Source organism: Pyrgilauda ruficollis, unplaced genomic scaffold (genome assembly GCF_017590135.1).
Source record: "Pyrgilauda ruficollis isolate IOZ18807 unplaced genomic scaffold, ASM1759013v1 scaffold17, whole genome shotgun sequence".
Classification (NCBI taxonomy): domain Eukaryota; kingdom Metazoa; phylum Chordata; class Aves; order Passeriformes; family Passeridae; genus Pyrgilauda; species Pyrgilauda ruficollis.
In genome coordinates this window covers 12,697-30,330 of record NW_024515875.1, presented here as the reverse complement: position 1 = coordinate 30,330, position 17,634 = coordinate 12,697, and the positions used below count along the sequence as shown (strand labels likewise).

The window sequence follows — 17,634 nt, the reverse complement described above, 5'->3', positions numbered from 1 at the left end:
TTCTGAAGAATAAAAATGATGAGTCTGTGTTCTGATGTACTAGCTAGCTTCAGACTAACATGTTTTATTTTCAAATTACTTTTTTGAATGTTACAGTTTTCTACACATTCCGAGAAGCAATTTGTAAAAAAATAACTCCAATATTTTAAATCAAAATTTATATGTGGTCTGTGGTCAATCAGACATGAAAGACCTTCATATGAGAACAGATCAGTTTAAGCTATATTTGCAGCTTTATTATTAAAAAAAAAAACAACAAAACCACACACACAACTAAAATAACTTCCTGCTAAGTTATCAGTGAAACAAAACTCATATTAATAATCTTCTTGTTTTCAATTCCTTTTGTTTGCAGTATTGGAAATTATTCTCTTCCCACTGACAAGCAGTACCTGTTTATTTGAGCTTTGGTGGTTTTCCCCGCTTCCGTGTGTGCACCATGTGGTGGGCAGTGCAGCAAGGGTGGGCTGGTTACACCTGTCACTCTGTCACTGGGAAACTTTAACCTTTGCTTTGTCTGGATGGGTCCTTGGAAGGCACTTTCTTGATTAGCTGCCCAGTGACCCCTCTGACAGAAATTTTACTACGGGTTATCTGCTGTATTTAGAAACATACATCAGCATCCAAGGCCTTGTTGTTCAGGTCACTGAATGGAGAGGAGGGTATCTAGTGTTCATACCTGCACTGCTATGCCCTGTACGTTGCCTGTCCCATTCCAACACTTCCTGTGACTTGCTCAGTTCATCTCTCTGTTCCCCATCAAAATCTTTATTCCAGATGAGAGCTTGATCCTGAAGAGGGAAGAACACAAGTCACATATGTATACACAGGGTGTTCTATAGTTCTTCATCTTTGAAAACCAGGTTAGATGGGGCTCTGAGCAACCTAGTCTAGTGGAAAGTGTCCCTGGCAGAGGATTGGAAGGAGGTGATCCTTAAAGTCCTTTCCAACACAAAACAATTCAATGGTTCTGTGATCTTGTCTCATGAAATTGTGAGCTTGAGAGACATTTATGTCATATTTTGTGTTACAAATCTGTGTCATTAGATGACTATAAAATTGCTGCAACAAAGAAAAAGCTCCAACCATTTATAACATCCAACCTCAAGTCAAAGGATAGTTTTTCTCACTTTAGTAGAAAATGCTCATATAAAAGCAATGCAAATGTTATGAAAGGAGCAGTGTGTGATATAAGTATTTAGCAAAAACCTTGTTTACTCTGGAACTTTAATTGCTTCTACTGAATGCCGGGATTTTTGTTAGATACATAAATTAATTTTAGAAAGTTTAAAAGCATACTCTGTTTTTAAAGAGGATGCTGTAATTTTTTTACTATGTATTGGTTTCCAAGAGAATTCCTAGAGGACTGTGTTGCTCTAAAATTAGGTCTGATAGCCAATGAACTTGATAAGTCTCCTGTAATGCTGCTGTGATAACTTTGGTCTTAAATTATGTAAGGCCATTTTATGCATGTATGTTAACATGTATGCATGTTCACCAAGTCAGAGCATCATACTAAGGTTAGAAAAGAATGGAAAATCTCACAGAAAGGAGAGCAAAACTCACAATTGCTCTCATCCAGTTGACCTGAATTGTTTGGAAGAGAACTATTGACTTTCATAGTAAAACTAGACTGGACTAGATGTATCCTAAGATGGGTATCTGAAACTGGTGGAAAAGTTCCATTTGCACAACAAAAAGTAGCTGCAATGTGCTATTTTTGCTTGGCACAATGTGGGTTTTTCTATCATAGAAGAGTGCACAAGGGCATATAATGAACATAGACCACATTCAAAATATTAGCATTGGATTTTCCACTTTTCCAGAAGAGTTCAGCTGAGTTACCAAATTTACAAAAAGCAAGATACCACTCTTTAATTAGATCAGTGCTGAAGACTTCTAAATAAGTTCATGTGAGCTGGAAAAACTGCCAGATACAATTTTTTCTTGAAACTTCAACTTTTTCAGGAGAAAGTTTTAATTTTTGCACAGTTAAACACATAAGTGCAATGATGGTGAATTTAAAAATCAACTGTTTTTAAAGCTTTTGACAGTTGATTGGCACTGTCAACTATACAGCTTTTGTGGATATGGAATGCTGATTTTCATATGGCAAGGCAAAAGAACTTGTCATATAAGTGAAGCAAAAAAAAAAAAAAAAAAAGCCCAAACCTGAAAATTTTCATTCTGTGTCATCCCACCAAAGATTTTACTTAGAAGACCTTCTTCAGCCTGCCTTAAAAAGCAGGCAGAAAGGAGGTTACCCAGATGATTAAAGGCATGGAGCACCTCTCCTGCAAGGAAAGAAAGTCCCTTCCAACCCAAAAGTTCTGTGATTTTCTGTTTCTTCATGAACTGCTTTTGCATGTCATCTTCCAACATCTTTCATGTCTGGATTCTGAACAAAAGTCTGAATAAACAGTACATATGTCTTGTAAAGATTTACATATATATGTGCAGTTACAGGATGGTCTATAAAAGGAACTCTTAGTGTCTACTTGCTGAATTCTGTAGAACATTTCTCAATGTTACAGTGAGTTACTCAACAAAATACACGGAAAAATCAGACCTTGTTGAAAATCAGGCTTAATAGGACAGACAGTGGAAAAAAAAGCATACTGTAAATTGAACTTTATTAAGGCCTTCTGAAATTAGTCACCTTGGTAAACTAGCAATCCCTTAACAAAAAGATGTTATACAGACTTCCTGGAATGCCATTGGGCATTCTGTACTGCAGTATCTGCAGTACATCCCATTGCCTGGCCACAGACCATTAAAAAAGTTCTTCCATGTGGAATGGAGATTTGTGTCTCCTTTTACCATGTTATTGCAGTAGAAAGTGTTTGCTAAAATGCAGTTTCATATGATACTGACCAGAATCTACTCATGGATGCTGTAGATAATATCTCTGGAGCTTGTCTTAGAAGTTTCCAAATTACAGAGGAGCACACCAAATTCTCCAGTTCTGGCTGCCCCATCCCTGGAAATGTTCAAGGCCAGGTTGGACAGGGCTTGGAGCAACCTGGCCTGGTGGAAGGTGTCCCTACCCATAGCAGAGGGGCTGGAACTTGATGCTCTTGAAGGTCCTTTCCAATCCAAACCACTCTATGATATGATCCAATTATATTCTATCTAGTCATTTGAAAACATTGTAACATTTATGTTTTAAAGAAATATACACCAATAATTTAAAAGAGTCTTGATATAGTGCTTACTACCATCAGACAAATTGAAAATAATTTTATGAATAGAAATTAGAAAACTGATTGTTTAATTTGTTTTAAGTTTAATTTAAGTGGTAAAATATCAGTGTAAGATAAAATGTCACTGAAGAGGAAACAATAATAGGAAGGGTTTTAAAAGTCAGCAGCTGGTTCTAAGTGAGCCTTAGATGCTAAGTTTCAGCATGACTAGATAATTTTTAGCTCTCTATATATATCTTTTGAGTGGGAAGCTGGAATATAGAAACTGAGCACTGTTTTAATTTTTAAACTGGTTTAAACCAGCTAGATTAGTGGAAACTAAATTGAAAGCAAATCCAAGGTCTTTTCTGCTTTGTTTTGTTGCGTTTTTCTTTTGAAGTATCACTGTTTGGGGACTTTCCCCTTGGTACTGTTCAAAATTGTTTTATTGTGACACACTTGTTGGTAGCTGATCTCTGGTAGATAGCAGAGATGCTGCTTTGGCTCATCCATGCATTCTTGGATTAGAGCACTGAGACTTCTATATTCAGTCTTGCTAAATTTATGCTTATTATTTGGGTGGCTATATCAATGGTGCTCTTGCTCATCCACACTGAAATGCAATTAAAAGCACTTTTCTAGGGATTAGATTCATCAAGTATTGGGCTGCCCTTTCCCTGGGTTCCCAAAATCTCCAAGATCAGGGAGAATGAAACAATGTGCTGTGAAACAATTCTGCTGCAGCAGTTTTAAATTTAGAATATGGAATATGAGTGTCAAAATTTCAGTGAGGAATCACATACCAACTACAAGTACTTGCAAGCTGCATACATTACTTATATCTGTGCTTTGGGTTATGTCTGAAGCCAGCTTACCCTGTCTCCTGAACAAAAATGCTTTTAATCTTTGTTTCTTAACATGTTTAGTAAAATTTGAATTTTCAGTTTAGATTAAACAAAATATTACAAGATCATAAATAGGAAAAGTCTGACTACTTGTGCTTTTCTTTTCCTAATAATGTCATTAAGGGAATATTATACTACCCAGAAGAGTCAAGGTAGGACAGCAAGAAATGCAAAACAATCTACTAATATTGTGAAAAGCAATTGGATGTTATTTAAATGGACAGTAAATGAACTATTTTAAGTGTTTCCTTTTACTTCAAACAGGTGGCTCAAGCATGCTATTTGGAGTTCATTTACAGTCAATAGATTCATGGCTAATAACTTAAAAATACTTCCTGAAAGTGTTATAACCAAAATGTGACAGTCAAACGTGAAGCCTGAATTAAGATGCATTCTTTTTTAAGGAGCAAAAAGCACCTACATTTAACCAAAATGTATTTTCAAGACCTTTGATGAAATTTACTTAAGGAGTCCTAGGACAGCTTGGTTTTATTTGCCATATTTATTACATTCAGTATGCATTGAAAAAAAGATGATCTTGTTGCAATGACGTCAGTTCCTGGCAGTGTAAAGATGTATGTGATAGGTCTGATCAATGCATCAGCTTTAGCATTTACATATCACTCTAGCTGAAAAAGAGGGAGGTAAGGCAGAAATCCTCCTTTGAAAAATCTGCAGGGATATTTTGCAAAGCTGACAAGGAGAGTTTTGAAAATTCTCACAATGTTTGAAGTTTTACACATGTTTGAAGTTTCGCACATATTCTTATGCAGGGAACTCTTTTGGGTTTTTTCCCTCCTTGAAAGGCCATCACTAGGAATAGTTGGCCATATACTACAGTTATTTAAGGGAAAAAATTCTTTAGGTGTTCTCACAGGAATTCAGATAAATATTGTATCTTTCAAAATATGTGGGGTTTAAACTAATATTTCATTCAAAAAACAATGGGGTTTTTTTTCTTCTTTTTTTTTTTCTTAAAGCCTCTGCCTCCTTGTCATGACTCTAAGGAATCTATGCAGGTGTATAAACAGCACTGCAAAATAGCAGAAGAGTACCACGAGGTCAAGAAAGAAATTGCTCTGCTGGAAGAAAGAAAGTGAGTAACTTTCCTAAAGGATTTACTGTTCTATATTCTCTTTGTAAAACCCTGTTTGAAACATGAAAGTTTAACTTTGTATTTTCTGACTTGATATACCTATATGCTTATATATGTATATACTTATTTATACATATATTATAATTGTGGCCTTCCAGTATCTGAAGGAAGCCTGGAAGAAGGATGGAGAGAGACTATTTATAAGGGCCTGGAGTGACAAGACAAGGGGAATGGCTTCAAACTGACAGAAGACAGGGATAGATGAAATATTGGGAGGAAATTCTTCCCTCTGAGGGTGGTGAAGCCCTGGCACAGGTTGCCCAGAGAAGCTGTGGCTGCCCCATCCCTGGAAGTGTTCAAGGTCAGGTTGGACAGGGCTTGGAGCAACCTGGCCTAGTGGAAGGTGTCCCCTGCTGGTGGCACAGGGTTGGAACTGGATTATCTTGGAGGTCCCTTTTAACACAAGCCATCCTAGGATCCTATGATTTCATGCCTCTGCCTGATGTAGAGCACAAGTTGGCCATCGCTCTACAGTATCAGCTGACGCCACTAAGGGCTGTCACAGTTCAGCTTTGTGGGTGTCCCTTAAAAGCTTCACTGACAGCCTCCAGCTCACATAACAATCCAGTCCATCTGTTGTAGGTTCCTTTTCAATTTTAGTTTTTTCAATAAACACTGCACACTTTAATGAAGAACAAAATGGATTCTCATTTAGGCTTAGAATACTTGACAATACTAGTAAACCTGTTTCTGTGAGGTGCTTTGTTTTTGTGTACACTGGTTCAATATACATTGGCATTTCAGGTGTTCATACCCAAAGTGAATAAGCTGGAGGCTTTTTTCTTGTCTATGGCCTGTACTCATAGCCTTGTCATCTTTTGCCTGACTATTAAATGGCAAAGTGCACTCTGTAGCTGTCCATCCTTTTCCATGAGAAAAGGAAAAAGAAATGAAATTTCCTGAAAAAGAAGTTCAGAGAAAGGAAAGAAGGTGAATAGTGAAATCTCTGCCCAGCTGACCCTGCAGTTCAGCCAAGTTTGCATCCATGGGAAACTTCAGCTGCAGAAGCAAGAGGGAAACTTGAAATCCTGTAGTCTTACAAGACAGTCAAAGAACTCCCTGAATCCAAACTATGCAGGGTAAGAAAGTGAGATGTCTTTATCTGGGTTGATGGCTATAGGCATAATACAGTTACTTTTTGCCTAAAGTGTCAAAGCTGTTTGAAGTTTCCCACTGCAAACCCCCTTCCACTGAAGGATCAGTGTGGCACTCAGAGGCTGACAGACTGGAACAAGAGCTAAAAAAGATTATGTCCAGTGTCATGGGAAGATGCATTTTACATTTGATTCACATTTGCAGCATTTGCATTTGATTCACCATTAATTGAACTTGGCCAATAAAAAGTCATTAGTATTTTTAAAGAGATTAGAAGATAAGTAATTTTTTTAAAATTTGCAATTATTTTTCAAATTTGTTTGTCTGATACAAGCTGCTTATATATGTATTTAGCAATCAATCCTGTGGAAATCATGTGTGTTTGTCTACTCTGAAAATCCAAGCGCAATATAAAATATTAAATGATTGTATAAGTGCTTGACTTTAGTTGTATAAACCCCAAAGGTAGCCTTCAATCATTTTGGTTTTAGAGTCTACTAATATAAATCTATTATTATTATTATTGGCACAACCCTGAATCAGTTATGCGTGTTTATGAAGAATGCTTGGAGCTCATGAAAATGAGACATTCACGTATATTTTTGCACTTTCTGGAATAAAACAAAATTGCTGTTTGAATGCAATTTTTTTATCTATAAGTCTGTGGTACTAGCTAAATTAGAAATGGTTTGCTTCTTGAGAATGGCAGGTACATGCACAAAATTATTTACCTGAACTCACAATTATCCTAATCAACCTCTGAGCCCAGAGGTCAGCCTCTCAATGGTGCGTATCTTGGATGATTTAAAGGGCTTCAGGCTGGCATTTTCCTTCATTCCACCAGTGGATGTCAACAGTGGAACAATGTCAGGTAGCTTCCACCACTGCTGTCTTTGCTGAACCTGTTCTGGGAATTCCATGCCCCAGTAAACATATGTTATGAGTGGCTGTATAAGGCAACAAATGGAATTATATTATTGAGACCCGTATGTACTTTTCTAATTACATATTTGTAGCCTTATGTTCACATGCTGTATAGCTGTGAAATGCCTAAACATGACAAATATCAGGGCAGCACCTTTCACACCTCCCATGTGTCTTAATCTGAAAAAGCGATCCTACAGCACTGGGATCAAAGATGTTTAATTTCCTACAAGCTGGTTCACTGTGGTTGCCTGATTTTGAGGTTTAAACTGCAAGTGCAAATTGAAGATATTTCTTCTCCAGATGTGGATTGTTTATAACTTTTCCCTCCAAGTAGATTATCCATTTTGCATTCCCCCATTGTGTATATTTCCTTTCTGGAGCAGTCTGTTTTTATTAAACCCTCCAGAAGCTGACTGGGACCTCTTTACCACATGGTTTGGTTGAAATTGAAAGGTGGATTAGAAAGTTATTAGTACACATGTAACTTTATACACATGTACGCAAACAAACCTGAACATGACAGCCTTGATTTTTATCTAAAACTAGATAGAAAGGGAGTATAAGTGTGGAGGCAAAGGAATAAGCGAGAAGTAAAAGGGAGTTTTGCTCTCCTGTTCACTGATTTATGTCTAAAAACATTCTCAGCACTTACAGCAAGAGAGTTAAAAGTAGTTTAAGGACTAGCATATACTGAATGAAGAGTGGATTATAATGGCTGGGGTGGCATGCATGTTTAGAATTGTGTGTGTACATATAAGTATATGTATATATATAAATAAATACATGTGTATATTCTTATATTTGTATATACTTATATATGCACCTGAGAGAGAATATTTACAAGGGCAGGTAGAGATAGGACAGGGCAGAATGGTTTTAAACTGATAGAGAGTAGGTTTGGATTGGTTATTAAGGAGAAATTCTTCCCTGTGAGGATGTTGGGGCATTGGAAATGGTTGCCCAGACAGCCCTGGCTGCCCCATCACTGGAAGCATTGAGTATTCCGTTTTTAAAAAGGAAGAATGCTTTCACTTGTCTGAAAAGTCTGATGAAATGAACAAGCTTTTAGCCTCAAAATCAATTACAATCAAATTGAAAACATGGAGTTTGCAATTTTCTAAAATTTACCCCTGCTCTTGGTGTCTTCTTCTACACTTGAATTTGAATACATGCAAATGAAGATGCCCAATTGTCTACTACACCTACTATCTACTGTCTATTTCTCTTAAATACTATTTTGAAAAATAGTATTTAAGTATTGCATATAGTATTAACATATAGTTGCAAATAGTATTTTGATCAAGTTGCATCCCTTGTAATGGGAACAAACAGCTTTTATAGTGTTTTTCAGTGTACATTTTTACCAAAGGCTATCACAAATGCTGCTGGATGGTATCCTTGCCAATGCTCCCAACTTCTCTCCACAGATCAATTCACCTGTGTCATTCCAATAACAAGTCTCACCTGGCAGTTTCTGCATCTGTGGTGCCTGCTGATAGCACATACAGGATGCTGAAGGCTATGACTGACAGAAAAAAGCAGAAAATGGATTGAGCAAATATTTTTATTTGTTGGCTAGGAGGAAGAAATAATGTTAACCTGACAAATATCTGTACAGGTACTAGAGCTTTTTAGGAAAAAAAAAAAAAAAAGGAATAGAGTTAATTCTATTTTAAAATAATTGTTGTTCCAGCCTCCAAAGTTCAGTGTAACCTTTCATGCATGAAACAATATATACAGGTATATTTTTATATTATTTTATAAGACATAGAAAGTTGTAAAACATTATTTTAACAATAGTGAAAAATATAGAATCTTTTACAACTTTTCAAAGGCTTTTATGCTTCTGCTTAGCTTGATGAGCAATGTGAGCATCGAGTATGGCCAAAGTAAAAAGTCAATGAAACTAAATGACAAGGGTTGCTTTTCATCAGGGTGACAACAAACTTACTTACTTGTTCCCTTTTGTGCAATATAGATGGCAGGAGAATGTACTAGGCTGGCAGTGGGAGAGAAGATGACAAGTATTTCACAGGAAAATGGGAAATGTGAGAGAGAAAAAGAGGTTGTAGTATCAAAAAAGGGAAAATCAAAGGACAAAGCAAATAAAGATGGGAAAAGAAGTTACTCAAGAATTTAAAAGGAAGCAAGAATTTGAAAGAACATTGGGTAGATTTTTTTGCTAATTTAATCATAGCTTTGTTTGCTGTCTTCACTCACACTCTTCACATTTATGCCAGCAATATGTAATACAAGGGAAAAAAACCACTCTGGAATGGGAGACATGATTGAAAATAAAGAAAAGGGTGTGGAAGCGAGAACACACCACATTTAGGGCACAGAATGTAATTTATGTTCCAGAAACACACACGTATTTCCATAACAGATGGTTTGGGGTATCTAACTTTGGGTGAAAGGGATGAGATGGCTGGTTATTTTGAGCACTTGTTATATTGCTATTACTAGATAATGACCCTGGATTATGTAGTTAAATATTAGAGTTGCCATGGTTGCTAGCTGTATCTTATATTCTTAGCACTGGATGGTTATCTCCTTTTCCTCCCCAGACAATTCTAATATAACTCTACAGAAAATATAATTCGATCACCACCTGGTTTAGGATCACCCATTTTCTTGGCCGTGGATATGATTTCTTTTCCTTCTTTTACACGTTAGAGCAGAAACAGTAGAATTGTTAAGATTGGAAAAGACCTTTAGGATTATTAAGTTCAACCACCAACCCAGCACCACCTCCCTGTTCACCATTAAACTGTGTCCTCCACTGCCACCTCCACATGTTTTTTTAACTACTCCAGGGATGGTGACTCAACCACTTCCCTGGGCAGCACATTCCAGTACTTTACAAACCTTTCAATTAAAAAGTTTTTCCTGATATCTAATCTGAACCTCCCCTGGCACAACTTTAGGCTATTTCCTCTCTCCCTGTCCCTTGTTCTCTGGGAGCAGAGCCTGACCCTCACCTGCCTGCACCCTCTTGTCAGGGAGTTGTGGAGAGTGAAAAGGTCCCTCCTGCCTCTCTGAGAGGACCAGAACTGGACTCAGGACTCGAGGTGTGGCCTCAGCCATGCCCAGCACGGCGGAACAGTCACTGCCCTGGTCCCGCTAGACACGCTACTGATGACAAAATCCAGCATCCCAGTGGCCCTCTTGGCAAATGACATGCAGCGGAGATGACTGCTTAATTTTGTGGGAGCCTTTCATATGTTTTAGCTTGCTCTCATGACCATAGGACTGTTTCTATGCTTTTTAGTCCAGAAGATTTCTCAGGTACATTTGTTTCTTGAGTGTCTTTCCCAACACTGTGAAGACAAGTAGTTTTCAGACTTCTAGGTACTTCAGAAAAAGATTGGTGTAAACCTTAAAGTCAACATTTTAGTTCAATAATTTTCCCATTCTAGACCTATTTTTTCATCATCTCACAAAAGATGCAAAATATATGTTACTTGTCAAATACTAGAAATTAAATTACAGCTTTTCTAATACAAAAAGAGACCTCCTCTTCTAAAGGAAGTGTCCTTGCCTTTGGAAGGTCCTTTCTAACTCAAACTCTTCTGTCATTCTGTGACCTTTTATGTGTTGGCATCTGAAAGACATTTTCATTTACATTGAAGCAGACATTAATGTCTTTAATAGTGTTGTTTTTTAAATTAATTAGTAGACTTATGCAAGGACAATCTCCTCAAGACAGCAGTTACCTTGCAGGGTCTCATAATTCCCTCAATAGGAAAGCCATGCCAAATGTGGGAAGGGAAAATGACTTTTTGGCTACCAGTACACACCAGTTGTGTTGTATGCCACAGACACGTGATCCTGAATACCTTGTTCACAATGAGGAAAAGGCAAATCTGAGTCTTTGTATTCTGGAAACTGTTTTCCTTGTGTCCAGTCCATCTCTAAATACACTTATCTGCAGACAGAATTATCTGCTTAGTCTGTCACTTTTCTTTGGATTTATTCCTTGTGAATATGAGTGTTGAGGAGCTCTCTTGTCTGCATGTTTAGTCATTAAGGCCAGAACAAGAGAAATTACTTCCCTAAGACAGTGCTATGTTTTTCTCCTCCTTGTGGTTTATGGGTTTATGATGCAAATCGCTAATGTTGCCTCCCAAACCCGTCCCCAAAAAAGAGCACTTAAAGTACATGTTACAGATTGTCTCAAAGCTTTGAGTACCTCAGCACTAATTTGGAAAATACCTTATCAATACTGTTAATATTTAAACTTGGGGTAACCATTAACAGAAAACACAGATGACACAGTGCTACATCTATTTATTAAGCATCCCCAACAAAGTCTAGATGGTGCAAGAGCTTAGCATGGTGTTCTTTAACCTCTGAAAGCTAAGTTCAAATCTTGGATTAGATCAGATGTAAATGTTAGTTACTGTCCTCATCCTTTTGTGAGCTTCATAAACTACACCATTCATAACATTTAGCAGATCCCTGGTACTCTAATTTTAGATCTGTGGCAGGCCGACAGTATCAGCCTGAAACATCACCCTATCCTGTAAACAGGTGTTGATCCTGATGGGAAAGGACTAAGTAGGTTCTGCTGACTCAGAAGTGGGCAATTTTACTACCTCAGTGCAAGGAAACTTCTTTCTGTGAGGGAGGTCCAAGAGTGTGGACTACAGCAATGAGTGTATTTTGATCTTAATGCATTTATAGTTTATTTGATAGCAAATCTGAATCCTGGGGAGGGGGGAGGGAAGTTATCTGTGCTGTTTGAGTATTACTGGAGAGCAGCATGAAAGCCAAGCCTGCAGACAATGTCATCAAATCAGAACTGACCTTCATTACTAGAGCTGTCTGAGTTTGCACATTGTCTGTCTGTGCCTCTCCTGGCTCAGGTCCAAGATAGTCAGTACTGTTCCTTTTCAAGTACTGGAAGTTCCCACAGAAAAGGTTTACCTGCTTTTAAGATGCTGATTACCTAGTAGTGTGTTCACTGCATCTCCCTTTCAAAAAGCTCATGAGTGTAAGAAAAGTAAGGAAGAATGATTCTGAAATCATTTGTTTCGACACTTCTGATTTAACAGTCTGTAATTTGAAAGAGCTTAATTTAGCCCTTTAGTCCAACATTGCACCAGAGAAATATTGCAAAAAAATATTGCAGAAGTTCTTACTTGGTCTCCAGGGATAAAAGTCTTCCAGAGGAAGTCCAGGGAGAAACAAAACAAACAAACAAACAAACAAACAATAAATCAAAAAAACCCCAAACATCTGGAGTTGTAAAAACTCATTGTCCCTGAATGTATTTCTCATGTGAAATCACTCCTCCATGGCCTCAGGCCCATGAATAGGAGCTGTCTATCAAGATTGTCGTGACTTCTGTGAAAACAGGTTGATCTAGAATGGCCCAGCCACAGAGAAATGAACCTGTTAGTGGCTTGCTGTGTTTAAAACTTGTACAGCTGTATTGTGTTAAATGTAAACAGAATTCTACTGAGCAAAAATACCCTCATGATGTTTCCTCTCAAAGGCCTGGTTGAATGCACCTGTCACCTGGTGTAAAGAAAAAGAAGAGGCTTTGCTGCAGCATAACTGCTCTGCCTTACCTCAGCAGTATAAAACAGAGCTATCATATAGCTGGTAGAAATGGCTGTACCAAGGGTCTGTTCTAACTTGTGACTCCTTGAACTACAGTAACTGTGACTGTAAACAGTCAACTAAACCATGGGCAAACTCTGCTATCACTGAAAGCTGCAGTAAAGACAGAGAAAGGTTAACTTGATCCTAAATGAAGCCCACACAGAAGTGCTTTTCAAAAGCCAGATTTACAGTTTTGCTGCTCTGCATGGTAGCTTTTCAGCTACGAATAACACAGGTGATCAGCAAAACAGAAATGTTATCTTTTCATGAATACTCTGACCTGTGGGAATAGAATTGCAGATCTCTAGGAATTTCCTGTCTGAAAGCACTGGTCTAGCCTGACCAGTGAGCTCCTTTAAGGACTGCAGTGAAATCTATCCACTATGAAGGCATTAACAAATTCCTACTGATGATCTACAAGCACTGTTTTGACATGACTGAGAAATAAAGTCACAGGGCTATGAACAGTTAAAAGATTAACTAATCTCTGAGACAGAATGATCAAAAGAACCTTTTAGAAGAAACTTCCTGTAATGGGTGAATTTTTGACTTAAAGGGAAAAAGAAACCCAGAGGCCAGGCGAGCCTGGTGGGTGACTAAGGGGAGAGCAATTAGATACTCTGTGAGTTACTTATGCCTTCAGTGTGTTTTAAGACTTCTTTTATCTTAACTTGTGCTGAGGTAATTTCAGTTGATACTATACAGGAAACTCCAGCTCCTGGCCAGCTCTGGGAATACAGGGCACTGTGTGACTCCATCCAGAAGTCACAGCTCAAATCCTCGTGTCTGTACTTAAGAGGACCAGGAGGGGTCAGGTTTGCAGCTCTTCCTCAGCAACAGGGCTTAAGATCTGAGCCTAAACACGTTATAGAAACAATACATGTAGCTCAGATTCAGTGCCTACTACTTACTGGATTTGTTTGTAGTAGAGAAAAGGAAACCAGGCACACTTCACAGAACTTATTGATAAATCCAACCAAACAAAAACACCTTGCTCTCTTTCAGTGATACCTGGTATCAAGAGAAAAATAAATTGTTATTCTTCTGGCAAAGTATTAACAAGTCATCTCTAGGAACTTGATTCTCCACCGTGAATTGTGTGCTCAGATCTTACTGAAGAATACATCACAGAATCATACAATCAATAGAATAGTTTTGATTGGAAGGGACCTTAAAACTCACCCAGTTCCAATCCCCTGCCATGGGCAGGGACACCTTGCACTAGACCAGGTTGCTCCAAGCCACGTCCAACCTGGCCTTGAACACTTCCAGGCATGGGGCAGCCACAGGTTTTCTGGGCAACCTGTGCCAGGGTCTCAACACCCTCAGAGGGAAGAATTTCTTCCCAATATCCCATTTCCTGCTCTCTTTCAGTTTGACGCCATTCCCTTGTCTTGTCACCTGTGTCAGGAGCCCCTCTCCAGCTCTGTTGGAGCCCCTTTTGGTACTGGAAGGGGCTCTAAGGTCTCTCCAAAGCCTTCTCATCTGCTGAACAGTCCCAAATACAGACACATGAACACAGCATTTTTCAGGCTTGGTCACTGAACAGCAAACCAATCTGAGATTTTGGAAGCTTAGTCTTTTAAAAGGAAAAAACAGGACTCTAAAAAATTAATCTTTTAGGTCCTTGTTTCACACAAGTTCAAGTACTAAAAAGTAAGTTAACAACACACAGCCCGTCCTTGACAAAACACAGGACAATAAATTTTTGCCTACTGCCATTTCTAATAATTGGGGTTTTTTTCATAATCGTCAGAAAGGAGCTGATTGCCAGACTGGAACAAGTGGAAAAGGAAAGCATGGATGCTGCTCGGCTGGCTAAGGAGTATGCAGAACTGACAGAGGAGAACCGGACACTGAAGCTGGCCCAGACGCAGTGCGTGGAGCAACTGGAAAAGCTCAGGATACAATACCAAAAAAGACAGGGCTCCTCATAACTCCCAACTAGCTCATGGGAGGCAGCTCATACAGGAATGGTCCTGTGCTGGAAAGAGATTTTAAAATAAAGATCTGTTTAATATGTTGCAACACTTTACTACAGAGTACGTAGAAGTCTGAATTTGATTTAATACTTGACACCCAGTAGCTTAATATAATGGATATTTCATCCATTATATAATGAATGTGTTATTTCAAGTAACATAATTGAAGTTAAGCTATCCCCATTATATGTTCTAGTGGATCAGATTTCTTTTCTAAACATATTTCTTCCAGTTTAAGAAGATATGGACACACTAGAAAATTATATAAATAGTCTCTGTGTTGGAAATTTGGATCATACTAAGGACTGGGACAATGTTAATATATGGAATACATGTATGTTAATTTTAGTTTGGTAAATTCTTTTTAAATTATTTTCCTCATGCATAAAGTGTTTGGAAGTTATCTTGAAGCAGATCTCCTTACTAGTAAAAACTATACTTCATGTCAACTTCACACTGTTGTATAAAATCTGAAAAACTGCACATGAAAAATTGGAGTAACAAAATCATTTTTATCAAACAAGTGGACTGCAGTGATAATTTGCAAGTTATAAAATTAAAAGGAAATAGATGAGATCAAACTTTCCTTCCTTAAGTGTAAAGATTACTTGAGTGTCTTTTTATTGTACTTTTAGGCATGCAAGAAATGAAAAATTAATACAAGAATCATAATTTCATCATAGTTTCAACTGAGACTATGTCAGTAAAATTATTGTAAGGATCTTTTGTTCTTAATTTCTGGTCTATTTTGAAGCATAAGTGTTTGTAAGTAGGGACAGGAGTTCTCTGATACACAAATAACTGGGAAGTAAAATGTCAGTTTTACTTGCTCTATTTATCCCTGTATTTTCTTAGATCAACTTAAAAATCTTCATTACACTTCCATTTCTATTCATAGAGCAGTTTTTTCATTAAAAGTGGATGCAGAAAAGCCCTTTTATGTTCTGAATGTTCTCAAATCACCCTGTATTCTAAACTCTGCTTCTTAGATAGAGCTTGTTACATCTTCATGAGCTTCAAATTCAACTTAATATGTTATTAGTACTGTGTCTTAGAAATTGAAAACTATGAACTTAAGATTTGCACCAGGACTTTAGCTTTGATTATTATCATTAGTCTATCATGAAAATGGAATTTCATGTTAATCAGAACAATTCCTGGCAGCAAAGTGGACAAAAAAAGAATTACAAGCTGCTTGTAATTTATCTGTGCTAATTGCCTGCAGTATTCCCTGCAGCACAGGTGGGAAAACTGGCTCTGTGTTACTCCAAGCACCTGGTACTGCAGCAGGAGAGCATGAAGAGGTAGGAGGAGAGGACAACCTTGTCTGGAGAGCATGAAGAAGTAGCAGGAGAGGACAGCCTTGTTTCCACTTCTCCTCCTTAGCCGCCAGGGCAGTGTCAGCATCCAAACGTGGCACTGCTTCCTGCTGTACCCGGGAAATCACCGCTCTTGAGGCATGTGCTTCCCCCTGGAATGCTCCCTGAGCAGTGTAACACTGTATTTATTCCTCTTATTATCTGAGGATCCAATTTTCACTGTACCTTGTTGATAGTTGAAGAAAAAAAGAAAACAACATAGTTAATAAAAAACGGTTGGAATATTAGGCCTGGAAGTGCTGGAAATGTCTTGTTTGAGTTTGCACTGTTGGGAAACATAACTTGAAGAGAAATGAAAGCTTTGCTTTGAGCACAGAACACCACTAGAAGCTAGAATTACCCCCTTTTGCCTGTGTTTGTGTGTTTTGAACAAGAGAATTCTCATTTTAAAATAGTTTGTCATTTTAGTCAAAGGTTTTTCCATCTAGCCTTGAAAATATCATGCCGTTAGATGATTTCAGTGAATTCATTGAAAACCATATAAAGTACATAAAATTAGTTTGTTGACAGACTGTCTTTGTATGCAAATGGATCAAACAGCAGACCTTTACTTACAAATAACTATGTTCATGTTGAAATTTTCCATTTAAGCACAGTCACTATGCTTTAGATATCAGAAAAATTACAGACCATATGCTGGGAGAAAAACCTGAGAGAGAGCCACAGTCAGGTGTAGCAGGAAAGCTGGGCCTCATTTGTGTCAATCAGCACTTTGAGAATAGTCAGGGAATATGTTTTTCCTAACCTGTAGGTACTGACCAGTATAGAAGAATTCAAGAAATATTTTACAGATGCGCAGATGCCAAATTTTCGATATGGTCCAGCCTACAAGCCTGGATAAATATGACATTCTTAAACCATCCCAAACTAATTTAAGTGAAAGATTTATATTCAACTTGGACTTTAGCTATGTGCAAGCAAATTTTCCTCCTACTTTTAGTTATGGTTAAAGTATAAAAATAACAGCTTTGTATGAATGTATTTTCCTGCATGCATGCTCATGTGCCTGAGGGCAGGAGCTCAGAGAAATTGTATCGCAATACAAATGAGTAAAACTGATATAGAAGTACCAAGGATGAAAAATTAGTGTCTCTTGAAAATTATCTTTAAAAAAAAAAAAAATTGGGGGAGATGGGATTCAAAGGCAGGAAGGTAGGGAAATTGAATTTTCCAAAAATATTAATAGGCAAGTTAAATTAAAATGTGGCACAGTCAACATATTGCAGAAAATCATCCAGGTGTTGAAAAGAGTAAAGGTAGCTAGAACAACCTTCGGAGAGGTAACTGCTGTATCTATCATCCATCTCTTAATTTGTTTATCAAGAGCATAATAGTGAAAAATATTTTTACATTCAGTAAGTCTCCAATTTGGACATGCTGAGATTTTCTCTAGATACA

General features: G+C 37.7%; 1 protein-coding gene across 4 annotated transcripts in view; it reads left to right on the top strand.

Annotated features, from left to right (window-relative positions):
- Positions 1 to 16,520, top strand: part of MAP3K7CL (MAP3K7 C-terminal like) — a 30,652-nt gene extending 14,132 nt beyond the window's left edge. For 2 of the 4 annotated variants that reach the window (XM_041463854.1, XM_041463853.1), the window contains 2 exons: positions 5,068 to 5,183; positions 14,632 to 16,519. In XM_041463854.1, the coding sequence (XP_041319788.1) occupies positions 5,068 to 5,183; positions 14,632 to 14,812 (297 nt within the window). In that variant the 3' untranslated portion in view covers positions 14,813 to 16,519. Of the gene's footprint in view, positions 1 to 5,067; positions 5,184 to 14,631 lie in introns of all 4 variants that reach the window. The other 2 variants (XR_005954803.1, XM_041463856.1) reach the window with 2 other exon arrangements.
- Positions 16,521 to 17,634: the final 1,114 nt, after the last annotated feature.